The 22388-nt window shown below is 39.3% G+C and overlaps 1 protein-coding gene across 1 annotated transcript in view; it reads left to right on the top strand.

Annotated features, from left to right (window-relative positions):
• LOC135210111 (probable tubulin polyglutamylase TTLL2) overlaps positions 1–21095 on the top strand; it is a 119814-nt gene extending 98719 nt beyond the window's left edge. The window contains exons 2-8 of the mRNA XM_064242921.1: positions 12794–12931; positions 13965–14068; positions 14533–14776; positions 15248–15405; positions 15826–15944; positions 16618–16787; positions 17226–21095. Coding sequence (XP_064098991.1) covers positions 12794–12931; positions 13965–14068; positions 14533–14776; positions 15248–15405; positions 15826–15944; positions 16618–16787; positions 17226–18239 — 1947 coding nt within the window. The 3' untranslated portion in view covers positions 18240–21095. The remainder of the gene's footprint in view (positions 1–12793; positions 12932–13964; positions 14069–14532; positions 14777–15247; positions 15406–15825; positions 15945–16617; positions 16788–17225) is intronic.
• The last annotated feature ends 1293 nt before the right edge of the window (positions 21096–22388 follow it).

Here is a 22388-nt window from a genome sequence, read left to right as displayed (position 1 = left end):
GTTCCGAATAGTTTGTTCTGTTGGTATCCCTTATTCCTGTTCGTGTACCGTTGGATCTTATGTGCTTTGGCCTTAAGGCTCTGTTTTACATCTTCTATTGTGTTGTTTAGTCCCCTCTCTAGTACTTTGTATTTCTCGTTGAGTTCCTCCCTTGTTTTCTTGCTTCTTAACCTTTTTTCTGCCATCTCTTTCAGTTTACTCAAGTCAGATCTCATCACCATGATTTGCTTTTCCAGGCGCCTTTTCCAAGGAAGTTGCTGTTTTGGTTTCTGTTGGGTTGGTTGTGCTGGTGGTGTTGGTGTTCGAATCCCCATCAGTTCTGCTACTAATCTTGCTCCTGCATATGTCAAGTTATTTGTTTCTGTGATACTGGTGGTGTGTATTATGCCCATTATTTCATTGACCCTCACTTGTTTTCTCCCTTAATTTCTTGGTGTTGTAGGCTTTCATGGAGGGAATCTTTGTTCTCTCTGTATCTGGTTCCATCCATTGTCTAATCTTTTCTACCCATTCCGTCCTCTCTGTTACTTCGTCGGTGTTTCTTCGTGTGTCGTTGTTTGATACCTCATCCTCCCTGTCGTCTTCTGTGGCATCGTCTCTCAGTTCGTCTTCGTGTAATTCGTTGTCGTGTGACATTTCCCTTTCCAGTTCTTCTCTTTCTGTTGGGGAGAGCCAGTTCTTTTTCTTTATGTTCCTTACTTGGTCTGCCAGCCTCTGCTCTGTTTGGGGGGTGTTATTCCTCTCATTCCAGATGTTGACCAATCTTCTTCTATATCCTCTCTCCGTCGGGTTGCTTCTGATGTAGCATCTCCATATTTCCTTATTTTCTTCTCTTGTCCATTTCTTCCTTTTTGCCTCTGTAGCTCCAATCTCAGGCTGTTGATTACTGTCGTTATGGTGATCAGTTGCTGGATGACGACCTCCAAGTACCTGACCGTCTTCCCCTTCAATTGGGTTGAATACCTGGTTGCCGGACGAAGCTCCTCTGTTGCCAGAGGTTCCATTTACGTCGTTGTCGTTTATTCCTTCATTTCTTTCCATCATTGCTGAGTTTTGCTATTTAACCCATTTACAGCTGAGTAGACTGAGGAAATTATGGTAAAGATCCTTTCCCAAGGAATCAACGCCGAGGAAAGCGGTCACCCATCCAACGACTGACCAGCCCCAATGTTGCTTAACTTGACTTAAGTCTATTGACGACCTAACCCACTCCTCCACGGCGCCACATATTATTATTATTATTATTATTATTATTATTATTATTATTATTATTATTATTATTATTCGGAAGATGAAACCTATTCATATGGAACAAGCACACCAAACGGGCCACTGACTTAAAATTCAAGCTTCCAAAGATGATGATGATTATTATTATTATTATTTGGAAGATGAGACCTATTCATATGGAACAACCTTCCAAAGAATGCTGGTTTCAAACTCCCACCTCTGAAGACCACACACTGCAGCAGCTGAGCATGACACAGAGCCAGTGATTTTTCATCGCCCTCGGGTAGACGCAAACCCTCGACATCTGAGTGGCATGCCCTCACGCTAACCACTATATCGGTGGAGCATCTACATAATATGCTTATTGATATTCAAGATCAAATACGCTTCCATTATTCTAGGGTATTCAGTTAAACAAGATTATTATGTATGATAAAAAGTCCCTTCTTCCTTGTTACTCCTTAGCAACGGGACCTACAGCTTATTGTGGGATCCGAACCACACCGATAAATGTACTTCAAATTCCTCTAACTCCTTGCTGGCTGAGCGGGGAATCGAACCCGGACCCTGAGACCGGTAGTCGAGCACATAACGACAGTGAACGAATTAAGTCTGACCTTCCCAAGTTCCCACATTCATTTGTATTTTATACAGTGGCATGGCAGCTAACAACCGGTTTACTACTCACTAAAGTTGCTCGAATCGTGTATTATAATATCACGTCTTCCGTTCCCACGTCTCTTTCCTCTTTTCATATACTTCAAAACAACGATTTCATTTGTTTGCTATTTCTTCGGTCATTAGGATGAGATTATGTCATAGGATGTAACATGATGAACTACTTATTTTAACAGGGCGTGATCTGGCCTCCAGATTACTCGAGGCGCGTGCTAAAATCTACAAATCTACAGTCATATAGTGCGTTGATTCACCGACGAAAATTAGAATAAATACGCTGTATTTTATTAGAAATATTTTCTGTACTGTTTAACATGCACATTATTTATTTTTTTACATTTTCATTCTAATAAATAAATCATAAATATCGTATCCTAAAACTCCTGTATCTTTGACTCAACGCAAAACACCTTTTTCAGACCTTTTTAGACTTTTCCATGTGGCTTTCCTACTCCCTCACCAACAAGAACAACAACAAGGTGGTTTGTAGGCTTACTCCCCGAGTAGGCTAAAATATAATTTTCTCTCCCCCACCCCTCTCTCTCTCTCTCTCTGCTTAGTCCCAATGAACAAACGAACGGAACAGCAAACTTTGCTCAGCAACTAACTGTGGCAGTATCCATCATCAACCAAATTAAATCATATCTTGATACATAAATTAAAAGACTGCATGTACTGTAAATAAAACCCCTGTAATGATATGGAATTTAGGTTCCGAACAACAAGCCTCGTCTCACCAGCGTCTGATGGAAAAGCTCGTTATTATCAGTCTTATCTGCAACATTAGTAGTAGTAGGCGGGATATGCCTTTGAAACGGCTCCTATTCTCCCCCCCCACCCCCCAACCACCACTGCCGCAGAGTTGCCAGATACCCTGTTTACGTGGTGCGTGTTCGCGAGGCTTTCAATTACCGCGGCGACATTACAATGGAAACGCATTCAACAGAAAGTCATAATGGAATTAAATTAATGTGCGTATTGTAATTCGGTAAACTTACTTTGGTACGTCAGCCGCCTCAAGAGATGTATATTGTAGTATGTTTCAGACGCCGTCTCTCTCTCTCTCTCTCTCTACTGAGAGGGAGAAATTTCACGACTGGTTGAGAATTCAGAGTGCAGAGAGCAGGGGTGATTCGTGGTCTAGTTCAAAATGGGGGGGGAAAAAGTTACTGTTAGATATCACGGAAACTTTTCGATTTTATGACAATATGTAAAAATGTGTGTGTAGATATCTTCAAGTAACAGCATTCTGAGTAAATGTAAATTATAATGTCATGAATTTAAAATAATTTCGAAAAGGAAAAAAACGTGTTCGTTATCACGTTTCGTCGTTTTCTGCAGGATAAAGTATAAATATATAAAGATTCTGAACCTATAACAATTACGAGTCGATATCATTCTATCACCAATTCTACTTTACTTGCCTAGTGCCTTACTCAATATTTCAATTACATTTGACAGAATTTTTAATGGGTAGACACAGCAGAAAAAAAATATATAATAGTAATTAATCTTTGGCTTCCCTCCTCCCTTCTTCGTTATTTCAGGCTAACCGATAGGTCTATTTTGTTGGTCTTAATACTGCGAAGTCTACTTCTTGACTAACTCTAGACATCTCTCACATGACCTCATTCAGTGCCCATCCAACTTTCAAAAGTTAGCTTCGAATACCAGTATCCTCTTTACCTGCATTCGCCCTTTTTCTCTTGTCACTTTCCATATCATACAAATGAAAAATGTTTCCTGCCAAACGTTCTTTTCCAACATTAACACAAAAAACATCCCCTACATATGTTTGTAACCGTACAACAACAATGTCCAACACATCCCATACAAATATGGTTGCCTGACAACTAACGTCACCACCGTACGGCAGTAACTCCTTGATAATCCCGTCAAATGGATGGCAATTCCGTTACCACTCTCAAATGAAACTACGTTCATTCACTCTGCTTTTCTCATTCCATTATTAACATTATTAACGTTCGACATTCATGCAAAATACTCGCTTCATTGAGGTTAAATTGTAGCATCTGACAGCACGCATGTCTGGTACTAGTACTAAACTCCATTTGCCGATGAATCTTCCACCGTTACTTCTGGTTTAGGATAATTTGCAAAGTAACGCCTTTACATCCAAACCTAAAATTAGCCCTCAACTCTCTCTCTCTCTCTCTCTCTCTCTCTCTCTCTCTCTCTCTCTCTCTCTCTCTCTCTCTCTCTCTCTCTCTCTCTCTCTCTCTCTCTCTTCCCTTCTTATTTATTTCGTTACTATCCTGTAGTTTTGCTTCTAGTCAAACATTATTTTAATAAGTACCAAAAGACATAGTCTTACGATTTGGGAAAATTAATCGTTAAAAATAAAAATATATAAACTATGACGAAGGTTGATCCATTCGAACTCTGATAATGTTCGAAAGTTCTTGAAAATCTTAGGGCTGCAACGGTGCAACCCTTGCCCACTTTCAATCTTGTCTAGCTGTCAAGTTAAAATCCACCTCTTATCATATCCCCAACCTATGGTGGTTACATTGTGAAGGGGAAAATACACGATAGGAAAACATTCAGCAATGCCATGAGCCTGGTCCCTCCCACTTACATGTTAGTCAATCTGTGATATATACTAACACTAGGTATATCCACTCCCACAACAGTAAGGCTAATTCTTGAGTTAATTCGACCCTAGGGCTAATGGCTTTATGTAGAAATAATTATTGCCTAGGCCAGGTGAAAAGCAAGCTAAAACACCAGGCCTTGAATGACACGCTACTAAAATGAGGAACTGTTTGCCTATGTGAATTTTTAGGTCCCTAGAGTTGAGTGTCCCTGCAGGTGCCTTGCGGAAGCTAGACCGATGCTCGTACTCGTAGTCAAGAGATCCATGGTTATCAAATATACCTTCGTCCGTTAAATTAAGTGAATATGAACAAGCGTGAACATAGTTCTGAAAAGCATTCCGAATGGAAATTATGGAATGAATTGCTGTTTCCAGAATCACGTACAAAACTGAAATTGTCAGTCTACCTAGTATATAATGTACAGTGGTGCTCAAATCTCATGCGACTTCATTCTTTTTGTATAGTCCAGATTCTCAGACTCAATGTGACGTAGCCAAGTAGTGTTATACTTTTCTTCTAATGTCATACATGTCGAAAAGTTTGTGAATTCACAGTTAGCCCTATTTTCCTTATTGTTATATAGATCAACATAACTGGTCAACATAACTACGTCTGCAGCATTGACAATAGACCTAATAAGCTCAACAGTCATAACAACATTTTCAAAATAGGAATAGGAATTAAAACAAGTTTTCTTTGAATGTTGAAGCTTTCGGCTGTGTTTCAGCTGCCTTTATGTTACAAAATATTTTATAGGCCTAAACAATTAATCTAAGCCTTCTGAGATGTAATCTGTTACTAATGAATTCATTTATAGAGATTACCTGTTCTTTGACGAATACAATAGGAATATGAATTACAACCAGTTTTCTTTGAATGTTGAAGTTTTAGGCTATGTTTAAGCAGCTTGTTTGTTGCAAAATGATTTATATGCCTAAAAAATTAATCTCAGCCTTCTGAGATGTAACCTATTACTAATGTTTTTATTTGTAGAGATAAACTGTTCTTTGAGGAATAAAAGATGATGATGATTTTAATTATATGGAGAAGATAGCTATTAATCGAAATATCATAGGTATTAATATCAATGCGTCCTGGAACACTTGTTCTTTAACTGGTTTAAAGTATTATTTTCTTGAAAGTCCTTTAGCTCGCTTTTGGTGTATAATTTATTCTTTCATAAAGTGTAAACTTGAAGTGCAAGTATGTGTGGATAACCTCATTTGCTATCTGGCCACAAACTGTTAACAGAGAGACGTGAATGTTAAGTATAAAGTTAAAAAATTTAACACTTAGGTCTAGGAATAATTGCAAGGGCGAATATTTGCTAGTATGCCATCATTTTTGTATTTAAGAAATATAACAAATAATTATATATGAAAATCCAAATATTCCTTTAACACATATAAAGTAAATGTCGCTACTCATTGTAGACCTACTTGTTACACGAGGTGGTTGTTGATGCACCGACACTAAAGGTGCGTCACAGCGTCACATGCTACCCCTCACACATTGATATCAGTGGGCACATTATACTTTTGTATGGCCATATATAAATTTTTGTCTGCGTTGAGGTGTAAAGGCAATCGAATAGGACCATTTCAAATATTATGCTTGCTTTGGAACTGTTAATGTTATGACATTTTTTTTTTTTTTTTAAACATTTGAACTGAGGTTTGAAGACGACTTCGTCCTGGTAAAATAATTCAGCGATGTGTGAACGAAAGTTTTGAAAATGTTTCGTAAGTTTTTTTCGAAATTTGGCTACACGTGACATTTTCTTACAGCTTTGAAATATATGACAGATTTCACTCTTAAGAAACATATTATGGCCTTATTGTATGCAATAATCGCGTTTTCGCATTGAAATAATAGATAATATGGACCATAGGCTGTTGCCAGTTAGTGAATTTTGAACGAAATCCTAAGAAGTCATGTCACATGAGTTTTGAGCATCACTGTACCTACTTAGCCATACTCGAGTCGATTAACCTAACCTGCCATAACCTTTTTTTCTTCTCTCACGTTGGATGGCTACACTACCACTACAAATTCAATGCGCTTATCATGTTCAAATGTTTACTTTGCCCCCTGTCTTATAACAGAACAAGTTAAACCTCTTTTTTTTATGTAAAGTCCTCGCAAATTATCCGGCTAGAGGTTTAGAGGGTAATGAAAATGAAAAAAAAAAAAAAACTACATTTTCCCCGCCCTCCGAACTAGGTATTTGGTGGTAGCCTAGGAAATCGTCAAACGATTTTTATCGTTAATAATTTGTAATGCTGTCATTGTGATTAATATTGCTGTATAACAAAGGTAAATGTTTTTTTAGATACTATAGGCCTATTTGCATCAACGCTACCAGCCCCACGGGTATGATCATGGAAGGTAAACATAGACGGTCTATACACTGCATCACGGTAAATTAACATAGATTTTAGCATGCTTTACGTAGTAAGGATACTTGGCTTTAAAACAATAAAAGTTCCAATATATAGAACTGGCAATAAACTAAAATAATATCGACACAAATACCCCGTTAACAAGCTGAATCCGTAACAAAGTGTGTACATTATGTATTACTAGGTACCTTTCACGAACCAAAATCTTTCAAACTAGGCTGCTTTCTTACCTCCAATTCACATTCTTTGGGACTCTAGACGGCAAAGCACATATCTGGTATTAGAATACACCTACTTTATCTTATTAAATTTACGCATGCTGAAACAGCACGCCCCAAATATCACTGTCAGTAGGTGATCAAGAGGAGCCATGAATGTGTACTTTTCACTTCAACAACTTCTTGAGGACTGGCGGCGGGGGACTGGGGAGGGGATGTCAGGGGAGGGGTTGGTCAGGCCAGCCAATGGGAAAGGTAGTGCTTCTCCCATAATACCAAAATTAAGTGATGTTTATTTTAAAAGGCTGCTTAAATTCGATTATTTACCTTGGTAAAGATAATATCATTTACCTTTATTGATTCCTTTGCTAATGTCAAAACGGTTGGTTGTACAAGGAAACATTTAGTAGCACATAAATCATCCGAAAACCGTAACGTTTCTCCTTAGCACGTTTATCAGAAACAACATGCAGGGAAAACTTATTTACACCTGATCATGTAGTATTCGCTGAACATTTATTTCCGATTCAAGAAAACACTCATAAATAAACACGGCAAAAAGTGTAACAGGAGTCATAAATTGGAAAAAAAAAAAAAAAAAAAAACAAGAAACTGATAACTGACGATATCGGTGACTGCTAGGCCGATGGGTTATCCTACTTACTGTAGCTTTGATATGTCTGTGTTAGCTGCTCCAACATTTTTTTTCCAGTGCATCAAAATCACTTGTATATATTGCTTCATCGTCGGTCTAGATTACTATGATCTCATATTACATACTCACCTATTAGGCATATTTTCCTTTAATCATAGGTGAGCATTTTTTTCCCCTTGTGGATGAAGATATTTTGCAACTGTTAACTCGTGGGACACGGTTTCTATCCAGAATGAAATGTACAGGTTTATGAGAGAGAGAGAGAGAGAGAGAGAGAGAGAGAGAGAGAATACAAGTCGTATGCTCACCAGATTGAAGTTAACGTAAGTAAAACTGATGATGATATTAATTATGCAATGATAATCCAATCAAATAAGTTTTAGCTTCAAAAATGGTGCATCCATCATTACACATCAGCCTAACTGATCTTGATGCTAATGAGTTGCCCCTAATTCGTTAAACGCCACTTGGAGTCTCACGCTATAAAGCCGAGTGTCCAATATCTCTGCGGGAGTGACACGTAAGCTAAATAAACTTTCCCATTTCCTGGATAATTTATCTGATTAGGCTTTTAGGCTTTGGTATAACGGTCTTTTCAGCTAATGGATTAAATATCCCGCCATAGGGAAAGACGGATGACTGTCACGCCAATGCGGCCGAAAGGAGAACTTCGAATGGGATCTGGTCATGGGCGGCTCCGTTCTCTCCAGCCGTATTCGTGTCGTTTGTGTGGGTGATTTATCGCCGGGAAATAATTCATTGTTTTAGACGAATTTCGTTTCATAGGATGATACGTTTTCCGGCCGGTTTCATCATGCTAAAAAACTCCTAATGTATTTAATCTCTTTCAGGCACATTCTGAATGGTCGCGTTTTATCCTTCTTGTGATCACAGGAAAACTGCTCTCTTCTGCCTCCTGGTAATCAGACTTACCACGATATAATCAGTAACAGCAAATTCTTTCGTTGCCTGTTTTTTATTTATGAATTTATATCTTCACTTACCCGGGAAGTAACCCAACAAACCACTTTGTTGTTGTTGTTGTGTTTTGTTGGCGGGTTAGGAAACGGTCTATAAAAAGCCTAGAAAGGTCTGAAAAAGGTGTTTTGCGTTGAGTTAAAAGATACAGGAATTGGTTGGAATGTTAGGATTAGGATGTTTATGATTTATTTATTAGAATGAAAATGTAAAAAAAATTTATTTATATATATAATATATATATATATATATATATATATATATATATATATATATAATGAGCATGTTAAACTGTACAGAACAATTGCTTCTGCTAAAATATAACGCATTTATTTTAACTTTCGTTGGCGAAACAGCACGCTATTTGACCATAGATTTTAGCACGCGCCCAGAGTAAGCTGGAGGCCGGATCACGCCTTATTTTATAAAAGCTCAGGTTCTGCTTAATTTTTAACAAAATACTAAGTAGGTACACTATAAATCCTCTGCTCCCTCCATATTGCACTGCAATACTTTGATGCGCTTTCATTTTTGCTATGTAAGTCACTTATTTTAGCTTCTTTCTGATTATCCCAAGTCCTGACAATATTGTTTTGAGAGAAACACTTAATCACAGCCAGTGTTCTTAAGACTAGTATCGTTTATAACATGCACAACCTTTCCCTTTAGATAATTGCTACAGTTTTTTTATTTGTTTGTTTGTTTGTTTGTTTGTTTGTATGTGGTTTTTACGTGCATGGAACCAGTGGTAATTCAGCAACAGGCTTTACGTGACTTACCAACCACGTCGAGAGTGAACTTCCATCACCAGAAATACACATCTCTAACCCGTCCATGGAATGCCCGAGAATCGAACTTGCGGCCACCGATGTGGCAGTCCAAGACCAAGCCGACCACGCCACTGAGGCACTTACAGTTTTTTTATAAGCATAAACCTCTTAATTACGTTTATAATTCAACTGGTGTTTTTTTTCAGGGAGAAAAGTTACGCGATAACCGTCAATATTAAGTTAGCAACAGAGTGCGTGTTATTGTCTCCAGGAACCGCAAAGAGGAAAAGAAATGGCGAGAATAAAGCAAATATCTTTGCATTAAGCAAACACACAAGGTCACACCAAGTGCCAGAATCATGAGACTATCCAGTCATCTCCCCTTCCAGGTCTCTCACCCCATTTCACTAAAAGCTCCGAGGGTTAAAGAAAAACGCGCGCCATAAATCTGAAACAAATGAAAAACGGGCGCCAAATGGCTCAATGGAGGCTGTTTATGGACCCTGCAATGGTCGTAACCCCCCTTAAACACCTGAACTCGGTAATTACCCTCAAATGACGCCAGTAAAAGGTCGTATTTAACTACCCACCCCCTCCTCCTCCTCCTCCGCCCATCCTCCTACTCCTACGCCCACCCCAGAGCAATTGCAAGTCAGGAAAGTGGTACGCTGGTGACTCTGATTACCAGTTATTTTGTGTGATGACTTTGCATGTCGCTGGGACTAGTGCCAAACTGGACCCCTCTCGCTGGTCCCGGGACGAAGCGGGACAGGGGCCGTTGCTGAAGCACGAAAGTTGTCCGTCTGTCCCCCTGTCCTGTCCTGGGCGTCTAGGATGAGGATTTGGCCAATAAAATTTAATTGCTAGATCGTGATTAAGACGCTGCCTTCGAATGCGATTGGTGAGAGAGAGAGAGAGAAGAGAGAGAGAGAGAGAGAGAGAGAGAGAGAGAGAGAGCCATCTCTTATCCTGTATGTCTGTATCTCAACGATAGAGCAAAATGCCTATAATGAAGTTCGTTGTCACCGAGCTATAGTCACACAATTCGGTTGCTAAGTAAAGGGGCAGAAAAAGAGGATAAAGTATTCTATCATGCATCCTAATCCATAATCCTGTGTGTCTTCAGGAAGCTGGAATATTTGACAAAGTTGACTGTCAATAATTCATCTTCCTAATCCTTAACCCTGTGTGTTTTAGGATACTGGAATATTTGACAAAGTTGACTGTCTGTTCATCTTCCTTTTCCATAATCCTGTGTGTCTTCAGGAAGCTGGAATATTTGACAAAGTGGACTGTCCATTTACCTTTCAATCGCCAACTTAAGAATGCACTAGATACTACCCGTTATCTGTCAAAGGTAACGGTTAACAAAGATCGAGAAAGGGTTAAGAGTCATGCCGCTGACGATAAACTGTCAACCTCTGCAGTATCCGTTTCCAAGAAATGGCATTGCTTGAGGCTAAATGCTGGATGAGATGACATGTATAAATATTAACGTCTCTTGTTATTTGTCTTGATGCTAATCCTAATTTATTTGGATGTTTTCTATATCTTATTTTTCAGGATCTCTTTTTATTACGAACGTGAGGCGTTCGTGTGTTAGGATATGTTTAACTTACATTTTACATATAAACATATATATGTGTGTATATATATATGTGTATGTATATAATATATATAAGTGTGTGTATATATATATAAAATATGAGAGAGAGAGAGTGGGGATTAGGCATTTAACTCCAACACTTCACAAACCTCACATGTGTTACAATGTCGTCATAATGAGAGAGAGAGAGAGAGAGAGAGAGAGAGAGAGAGAGAGAGAGAGAGAGAGAGAGAGAGACTGTGACATTACGAGACGGTAGAAAAAGTTCATGGTGAAATGAATGCGAGATAATTCTTGGAACAAGAAAAGTTGGAAGGACAAAAGAAAGGTACGAATAAAAGACAGATGCGGTTTAAAGATTAACACAGCTAATACCACGGAACCCACCAATGCAGGTAAGTTGGGGAGAAGTGGAGTGTGTATATAAGAGAGAGAGAGGTCGAATACATCTGTATTCGAGTGATCAGGAATACAGAAGTATTTGAAATAAATGGTTGCAACGTGTCTATGGTGCATTTATAAGCCTATCTATCTTCATGGTGCACTGATCGATTACAATGAAAGATATTCATGTATATATGTGTATGTATATGTAATAAATAGATGTATATCTATATATATATATATATATATATATATATATATATATATATATCCATGCTATCAAGACGTGACAATTCGTAAAGAGGGCAAATAGACATAGGCATTATGAGTGTTTAATCATCTAGAACAATAAATAAATAAATAAATAAAATGAAGGCTGTCTTCAATAATGGCTATATTTATTCAGAATACTCATACTACAATGCTGCAACAAAAGACAAATTATGTACATAAAGCATAACACCGCACGGAGCCGCGTAAGGACAATCCGACATCAAACTTTCATGCTTATCTAATTCCTTCCACTCTCGAGATTTAAACTAAATGCTTTGCCCATTGTAGTTACTAGGTAGCGTGCGGCCCTTATTAATAAAATAAACACAACTCTGTTGTCACGTGAGTCACGAGAACTTCATTACACTTTTCCTTTTATACTAGTCACAATAACATTTGTACGCAATTTTAAATCCTTATTCGTTTTTCCTTGTCGAAGAGCGCCAGATTAGTCTCTTCTCCCGCGTAAAAAAAAAAGGTCAGTTATTATCTCCACCTTATGGAATTGGATTATGGTTTCACCCGTGACTGTTTGTCTGTCTGTGGTAGCAGACTATCTAGCAGGCAAGAGAAGGGAGACTAATGAAACTTAGTAAATAGATTGTTTGTGTGACTGTGACCTCCAGCTGATAAAACTTTTGGCGGGAAAAGATTGGCCGTTAACGTTTTGTTTTCAGGGAAGCAATTTCAGCTGTGAACCCGTTTCTCCCGAGTTAATCAACCCTAGGCCTAGAAGGACGCCAAAAGGACTATATGCCCCGAGCTTAAACGAGTTTTGCTCAACCGTTCTTCAACCTCACAAACATGACAGGAATTCTCGGCATTTCGAACGCACCAAATTCGGTTATTCATGTGAGCGGCCTTTGCGGAGGCATGTTTACACTGAGTGGTGTTCGTTACTATTTTGAATCTTATTTACCTGTGTTTACTGTTTCATTACTATTTTTATTCTCCTTCCCTTGTATTTATATTTTTTCCAAGGTCTGTGTGGAACGCGGATGGCGGGTGTGGGAAGGCGCCATCGAAGGCGACGACTGGAACGGATCCGGACCTTCTTGGCACGTGTGGTGGCGGCACGGGTTTCCTCCGGGCGTCTACAGGAGGCTCAAGCCCTACCAGGTTATTTTCCAGACGAGTTAATTGTGTCATGAAATGAATTTGTCATCATGAACATGAGAGATACGACAAACTCATTCCATTTATGATTATTGTCTCCGTTGGTTATTAAACCGAGACTGGAACAAGGTCTAAAAGAGCACCTGCCTAGCTGTATTAAGAACCATGAGCTGTAATATTAAGCCGGCCACATAACACGCAATGTTTGGTTGCACTGAGAGCCAGCAGAGGTTTATTGCTTATTGGATGTGGCAAGTGGAGTTTCATCAGCCTTAAGCTGCACCTCCTCGTGACAAATAAAGTCTAAACGCGTGATGACTGGAGACCTTAATGGTGAGCTAAGAAACAATTGCGCCACAAGTCATCAGCAAAAGCACCGGCAACATTAGTCTATAACCTCGTCGCCGGTTATTGCCGATGATGTAACTTCTAATTATGGTTAGCTGGAACAAATTTTCCTTAATCCTCGGTGAACATTCACATGACAATTTCACTTTAATGCAAATCCACGCATGGCTCATTATGTCTTCCCTTAAAGATATATCTGACCGGCATTTATCTGCGTCATTATGAACGTGACATTGCTCGGAAGTTCATTGGCTATTGGAAAGCTTTAATCAGCTTTTTCTAAATCTCACACGACCAGCTAACATTTATAGCCTTATATCATTTTGTTCGTTGTTTCAAAATTTATGAATTAGTAATAAGAATCAACTGTGCTTTGAGAGCTTCCTTTTTGAATGGGTCGATGAATTTTCTTCCTAAAAAAAAAAATAAAAAAAATAAAAAACTTATAGGCTTACAAACTTTGTGCAGGAACATTGCAGGCCAACAGTGCATTTTGCTTTCAGAAACATCAGAAACTTGCCCATGACCAGACAAATTCTAGAGTATTCTGTTATGGTTTTTACTCTGCAGTTATACTATACTATTATTTGCATTTTTTTACCGTTATGTATCGTTCATAAAGACGAGTTTACATCTTGCAATAAAAAAAAAACTTAACCTAACCTAACCTCCTGCCAACCATTTCCAGGTAATCAACCACATCCCTAGAGCGAACGGACTTTGCAAGAAGGACAGCCTTGCACGATCCCTGCAGAAGATGAAGCACGTCTTTGGGTCTATATTCGACTTCATGTGAGTTGAATGTCTGCATCTAAAACTAGTTAGAACTTGACAGCGTTCCACAGTCATCGGTCTAAACATATTATACATAATAAACTTAGGATCCAAGTCTCTTTGAAGCTAATTTATTGCTACAACTCAGTGACGCTTTGACCTTTCTTAATGTGATTTACACCCTGACAGATAAGACACCTTACTTCTTTATTCGTATTCTTAGGTGAATCCTTACCTGTGTAGTACGTAGTTGTTAGTCACGCGTAGTAACAAGACACCTTGACTGAACATCCTGCTCTGTGAACACAAAGAAATACGGGGAACATCTTAAAATTGTGGCTAAAATCATCCTGTTGAGGTAAAATGCATTGACGTTAAACGGCAAATGCAAGCATTAGGTGTACAATCACTAGACGTATTAGATTAGATCACTGAGGTAGCACAGGAAAAGTTCTCATGCAGTTATCATCTTATTCCTGCAGACCGGCCACTTACCTCCTCCCCTGCGAATACACAAAGCTGGTTGCCGAGTACACGCGCCTCATGTATCACCAGAACAAAGCAGACCAGAGTGCCAAAAATCAGATGGCACTAGGTCAGCACGTCGGCCTAGGCGCCTCCTCCGCCCTGCCCTCAGGACAAATGTCCGTGGATAACACGCCCCAGAACATTTGGATCTGCAAGCCTATTGGAAGCTCCCAGGGCCGGGGGATAACTATTTTCCAGGTGAGCTATTCCTTCTTGATAATACACACACATAAATCTAAAGGTTTTCCTCAAGGGATGAAATGGAAAGTGCAAGATCAGTCTAATGGTTCATAGCTTTGCCAGACAGTTATGACATTATCTAAACTGACACTGAATTCCCTTGTTATTCACAATTCTAAACGCCTTTAGCGTTACTTTATTTAATATTACATCAAATTGTTTATTTTTATCTTCTTTGTCTTAGTAGGAGATCTGGCTTCTTTTACTGGAGCTAATGTACTCCCCTGCAAAATCCCATTAGAAATACAGAGATTGGTCATGCTAACTTTTATTTGTGGAGGAATATTAGTTTGTTAATATTGTATGTGTTAGCAGTGAAGGCATGGGGTGAATCATGAGTTTATCAAAATCACACGAGGCTCGTTCCAAATTCGTTCAAACTATATCTATTATGTTTCTGGAGATGAAAGTTTTCTTCTTCTTCCGTAGGATCTTCATGAACTGAGCTACGGATCGAGCGCTGTCGTGCAGCGTTACATCGGCAACCCGCTTCTTGTAGGAGGCTACAAGTGCGATGTTCGCCTCTACGTCTTGGTCACTTCCTTTCTTCCACTTACCGTCTACATGTATACCGAAGGCATCGTTAGGTACTGTTTTTCCCTTTTGTATTTGCCCAAGCAACAATATCCATCATAAATGAACGCCAAATAGATTATTAATTGCCTTTGTTTATCAGAGTCAAAGCGTCTGCGTTCAAAAAGAACAAAATGACTGTAGTCTGACCTCTTGGGTCCTGGTCTGACAAACTCGAAATTGACCACTCTCGTAGGATTTGAGAATGACAGTGTTGCCAGCTTTTGATAATTTAAATAACGAGGGATACATTTAATGATGCTAGATTGGGTGTCAGTTTCTCCTAAAATTTAACTTTCGTATACAATCTATATCGCCTTCAACACTTAACGCATTTCTTCTCAGAACGATTCAAATTCGTTACCTAAACAGCGAGAAATGGAGGGGAAACGATTGAATTGAATTCAATTAATCTTTACCTCTATTTTTTCCAGATTTGGAACAGAAAAATATAACTTATCTTCCCTCGACAACATCTTCAGCCATCTTACCAACACGTCTCTCAACAAGCTGGCTCCCGGTTACAGAACAGAGAAGGAGAGGGTTGGAGCAGGTGAGAACCTTTCTGAACGAACAAAATATTATTTAGCAAGTCCTATTGACTCTTTTTTCCACTTTGTTTCTTCTTTCACAACACCATTTCAGAGAATAATATTGCCATAATACAATTGCCTTCGAAGTACAGCCTTTGAAATACAGTAGGCCTACCACGTGCCGTGTATATTCTGTGACCGTCGTACAACAGAACATAGTATGCGTTAAAAGCTATCAGATATATCGAAATTAAAGACAGTACATTGAGAAATAAAACTGTTAGTACGTGATAACACGAAACAGGAAAATACCCAGTATCTGATATTCTATAGTAGATTCACATCAACCGCGCATCTGATGTCTAGGCCCGACCCTTACGACGCTCCTGATTGGCTGTTGATATACCAATCACAGGGCTGGAAAGTGGAAACTCTCAGTCTCTCTCTCGAGAGAATTCACATAGGAAGGATGTATGCTCCACCTCTCCTGAGGGATACTTTTGAAAGACGTAGCCCTCAGGAGAGGTGGAACATGCCTCCTGCTTATGTGAACTCTCTCAAGAGACTGAGAGTGTCCAGCCCTGTGACTGGCTTATCAACAGCCAATCAGGAGCGTCGTAAGGGACTGGCCTAGACATCAAATGCAGGGTTGATGTGAATCTACTATAGTAACATCTACACCCTCCTTCTCAGGTTGTAAATGGACCGTTCGTGAACTTCGGCGTTACTTGGAAAGCACTGGCCAGCGAGACTGGCTGCTCTGGCAACGCGTATGTGTTATGGTCTCTTTAACCCTCATAACACAAGTTGGTCACGTTCCCCATCACCACAACTGCTTCGAGCTCTATGGTTTTGACATTCTGGTGAGTCATGCTCGAACCCGTGTGAGGCTAACATGAAAAAGATCCTGTATGGAGGTCGATGTTCTGGTTGGTATTGCTCAGTCTGTGTAAGCTGACTTGAAGATCCTGTATATACAGGGTGTCCATAGAGTCCCAGGACCATTCAAAGGTATTGATTGCTCAGAGTGGTAGTGGGACTTTACGGGCATCCTGTAGAATTTGATATTGGTAATGCTCAGTTTGCGTAAGGCTAACTTGAAAAAGGCCCAGTATGTAGGTATTTTGGTCAAAAGGAAAAATACCAAGAGGCCGTACTGACTTATAAAACTCTGTGTCTCATATTTAACGTTCTTAATCACACATTTTTTAGCAGTTGCATTCTACTTCCCATGATACAAAATAGCAAGTTTGGTGTGGTTGTCTTTAATGCTGCGTAAACTAACTTTATTTTCCTTGCAGATTGATGACACCTTAACGCCATCTCTACTGGAAGTGAATCGATGCCCATCGCTGAGCTACGACTGTGATGTCGACAGAGTAGTGAAGAAACCTATGCTGCATCACCTGTTTGACCTCCTGGGTCCTCCCAAGGTGTCTGAGCCACTCGGAAGGGCGCTCAAACCCCCCGTTCTCATTCTGTTGACCCGCGACAAGAACCACAACAAGAAAGATGCTGACAAAGAGGTTTCCGTCATCAGTAGTAATGATGTATTCAGTGCCTTTGATTCGCATAAATATGACAAACTCATGGATAACATTGAAATGTACAAACCCACGGGCATAAAGAAAAGGAACGCCAGAAGCAGTGTCTGCGAGGACTGTGAGGAGAGCTCGTACAGAATCACCGAGGTCCCCCCTTCCGAAACGCGCTTCTCGTCCTCGGCGAGCTCTAGCGTCGAGAATCTGCGGGAGAGCAAGAAAGAGTCGTTCAAAACCTCGACCTCCAAGGCCCTTAGTACGTCGGGTAGCTCTCGCGGCGTCGGTAGCCGTCGCCGCCGTTCTATATCATCCTTTACCGGGACGACTCACGACCCTATGGTGCCCGAAGAGCTCAGTCTGGACACTTTCGTCCCCGTGACCTTCAACACAACTTTCCAGAGGGTCCGCCGCCAGTTCCTCAACAGCCAGGGTGGTAAAAATTTCATGTCACTGAGCAAAGTGGGTAGAGGTCAATTTCTTGACCTCTCCGGGCGACCTCGGCCGCCGTCGTCGAGGCGCGGCGACGGGCGAGGTCCTCAGCGATGTCCGGCTCGATGTGGGGACTGGGTGAGGATATTTCCCTACAACGCAGCGACGTTGCACGCGAGTAAGGACCCCCTCTACACCAAGACCCTGGTAGCCGAGCTCCACAAGTATAAACGCCTCTGCGAAAAAGTGTTTCGAGAGAATCCGAGCAGTTCAGACGACGCCCTCAACGCTCTGGTGCAGAAAATCTTGTGGAGGGACAATGTTATCTGGGTGCCGAAAACGTAACCTTGATTGCTATGTAGCGACAGTGAAAGGGTTGTAAAACCGACCGTAATCTTAAGAGAATTTGACCATAGATTTAGTTAGGACATCTACGTTGCCTACTTCTTAATATAGTTATTCATGTGACCACTGCCAAACCATCTTAAATACATATAAGTAGCTTATATAAATGAGAGATTATAATCTCACGTGATTTTGTGCCTTTCCTTGGTGAGTCCATTTGAGAGATGGATTGTTTAGTGATATTGTAGGAGTTTCCCTTTTGGATTAGGTATGTAGGATATGGTGACTCATATCGCCACCCTGATAATCTAACAGGTTTATATTTGCCTGTTTCAATTTTTGAAGTAAGGATAACAGTATATTAGGTCTGCTGCCATAATTTTAAAAGCTAACAGCTAAGTTAGAATGGTGGGACTGTTTTTCCTCTGTACTGCCACAAACTTCCACTTTCTTCCTCTATATACGTATGTCAAAAAAGACTTAGAAATAGTCAGAACGTCCACCATGGTAATGTAGTCAGTTACGCAGCCACCTATACTTATCTTGTGGCTGATTCCCTTCTTGTTTTGGGGGACTGTATGGAAGCTGTGGTGTTAGAATTAGTCAAATCTAGTTATATCATAGTTATTCTGAAAATAGTTTCTTGAAATCTTGGGCGTATGAACCTTTTTTTTTTTTTTTTTTTTTTTTTTGGTGTTAAAGGTTGCCGAAGCAGTTACGAATAGACCAGCGCAGCCAGAGTAGTACTATAAGACTTCTTGACGACGCTAAAACAAAAGAGAGACAGTCGGTAGTCTTGCCGATAGCTTATCAAACTATCAGAACGTATACTACCGTTAGTATGTTCAGAAACGATGGCAATTATTGACTCGTTTTATCTATTGCCGAGATTCCCAGGTTTATATAAAAACAGGATAGTAGCAACATCAGCTATCGAGTTCAAAATCCCAACTAGAATTCCGTTGTCTGTTTGTATTCCTTTTACATTAGCTAGCTGCAAGCAGACGAATCACGGCTTAGCTTATTAAATGAAAATGATGATAGGTTACTGCCATATATTCATTACTTATAATAGATAACGCCATGTCTCCCACGTACTATACGTTAAAGAGTCAATTAACGTTATTGACATCCTCCTCAAAGTTTATGATTCAGTTTAGACAATCCACAGGCTGAGAAACGGCCGATTTAGCTTGTAGGTAGCCTGCTTTAGACTCATAGTTTAATAGTTAGTAAGATCAGAAATAGAATTCTCCTTCAGTAACACATTTTTCCCATCTACAATCACAGATTATTAATTAGAATAATTAAGAGTCTCCGTTTCTTCGAAAGCTAACTGGGAGTCGCCAAACCATGTTTCTCTAGCTAGTACAAAGTATCCAAAAAAACCGTAGTCTATCAAGCCCTTTAGACAGCTACTTAAGTCTAGAGCCTTAAGACCTTCTAGTGATAGCAGAAGTATTGTGATGCCCCTGACTGAGTCAGACTTTTCGTGGAAACTTCCCAGGGCATTTGCAATTTTCTGAGAGGGACTAACAAGAAACTATAAGGAGATGCAGCAACCAATTAACAGAAGAGACCACAATTTTATCTTGAGCATTCCTTTATCAACAGTAACTAGTCTAATCAGAATGAATGGGAAACCAATAAGGTGTCCAATTAGCAGTTTCATGAAATACAGAGAGAGATTTCTAACCGACAACAGAGGGTATTTTGAATGGGTTGAAAAGCCACAGGAGTCATCAGACTAGAGCATCTCTTTGGCAGTGTCAAGGGCTACGAAATTAAACCTTTTCCCCTCGTAAACTCACCCACAATATTCTGCTATCACTGCATATGCTAAAAGAAAAAATAACTTATCAACATTTCTTAAATATGTCTACTTGCTAAAATCACTCATGTTCGGTTTTCTGGGGAACTGATGTAGGCCTAATGTATAAAAAGTTCAATTATCAAATGCTATTACTATAAGACTCATGAAGAAACTATAATGACGGAAGCATCTGCCCTGAAAGTATTAGGTGGCCTAGGAGTTTTAAAAAGCAGTCAATGTTTTAGCATCCGAGGACAGAGAAAGAATAAATTTTCATGCGGTTGTTATTGCCAAATGCAATTCAGACCACTGGATTGTTTCGATATAGCCTTGAGAAAGTCGTTTCAAGGCACTCTAATGTACCAACTCAATTCATTCACTCACTTGTTTTATTAGCTAATGAACGCAGCACATGAGGTTTTCAGACATCAGGAGACTTCTAACGATAATATTTTATGTTCTGGCCTCAAATTACTGGTCAGTCGCAAGTAGCTCTTGGTTGAATGGTGATACAGCTTGTCGATTAATTATGAGCATATGAGTAATTGTTCGCTGAAATTGCCAATATGCTAATTGTTAGCAATATGTGATACGTTAGTCACTGTTTGGTTAGTAACTGCATGTGAAAAAAAAATGTTCACTCAGCCTTACTGCCAACCAGTGAATGCCAGTAGTTAATCCGCCCATAGCTTCGGTTACTGCTAAGGCACTGCATGGATCACAATGTAGCAAATGGCTTCAGTTGCATTTGTAAGTACTTTATGGTAACTTACGTCAATTTCAAACTGTTCTTTATGTATACTGCTGGTACATCTATGATGGTCTAAGGTATTTAAGTGATTACAGTTCAGTTTGGCAATAGAATAATACTCATTGGTTATTTCAGAACTTCTTTGTTAGCAACTGTTGATGTGTTGACGAACAATTCCTTCATTTCTCAGGAATGTGCTGCTTTACCTTGTTAGAAATTCTTTGGTGATGCAATACAATAATAGAACTCCCTTTATCTGCAGGTTTCCTCATGTTATTGCATATAATAAAGTTGTTGCAAAAAAAGGTGTTTGATTTCGTACTACACTGCACTACACTACAATAACACATATACACGAATTTATATGAATATATAATATGCATGCCAATAACATTCTCAGGTGTTTAAACTAAGTAATGTATTCTAGACTTGATGTGTTATTGTGAAGCACTTTACTATTCGAAAAGAACTCTGCGTACAGTCGGCCAAAAAACTGGTGGCAGAGTTTCATAATTTTTCATTCACCTGCCTGACGCACGATTCATGCCTTATTTATCTATTTTTCTTTTCAAAGATGGAAGAAATCATGTGTAATGACGTTAAAAACAGTCATTGATATCTTTAGAACATTATGTTATGTTATTGTGTAAAACTATTTTCCATATAGCAAAATTAACGTGAACGAAACGACGTGATAAAAAACGTCATATCACAACCATAGATATACATTACCAAATAGATAGGAGACACCTATCACTAGTAGTATCGCATAAACATAGTCCTTGAATTATCATTTCAGTATCAAGTTGAAGGTAGTTGAACTATTCCATTTGTTAAATTACAGAAAACAGGAATCTCACAAAATGCTATCAAATTTGAAAACAAAAAGAAAAAAAATGATATCCTAACGGTGTGAAGAAGACGACCTCACTCTATTGCTTTTGATGTTATGTGCACCGGAATCTAATGTCAATGTGTCATTTATCGGTCAGCGAGAGAATTATTGCACTGCATTCGGTGCAAGTTCCTGTTGGAGAGATATCAAGAAAGTTTAATAAACCGGAGAGAATCATACATAGATGAATCAAATTGTTTAAAGAACGGCAAAATTTAGAACATGGGCCTAGAGGTGGAACACCTCGAATCACCACAAGAGAGCAAGACAATACAGTAGTGTAAATGTTGCTGAGCAATATTCATTTGTGAACTTTGAATTCTAGTGCCCCGTCACGACATTGCTGAACCAGGAATCATAACTAGCTCTACGCTTATGACTGGTGTCTGATGAATACTTTAGATGGAGAGGAAGAGATTTTTAAATCTACACTTGAAGTCTTTGATAGTTGCCTAATGAATAAGTCCAATGAATAAGCAAACTTATCTTTGATGGATGAGAGATTCAGTTAGGCTTACTCTTTTAGTTTTGTTTTTTATCGGTGGCCAGTGAATACCACGGATATTGAGGGAAACGGTTTCAATGATGCATGCATTTTTTTCTTCAAAACCTAAAGAATATACATTTTATTGGGAGATACTCTATTAACATCGGCCTAACCCTTCCATCACTCCTATACGCCACCTCCGC

This window comes from Macrobrachium nipponense, chromosome 39 (assembly GCF_015104395.2).
Source record: "Macrobrachium nipponense isolate FS-2020 chromosome 39, ASM1510439v2, whole genome shotgun sequence".
NCBI classification, from domain to species: domain Eukaryota; kingdom Metazoa; phylum Arthropoda; class Malacostraca; order Decapoda; family Palaemonidae; genus Macrobrachium; species Macrobrachium nipponense.
The sequence above is the reverse complement of the archived record's forward strand: the minus strand, read 5'-3'. Positions and strand labels throughout refer to the sequence as shown.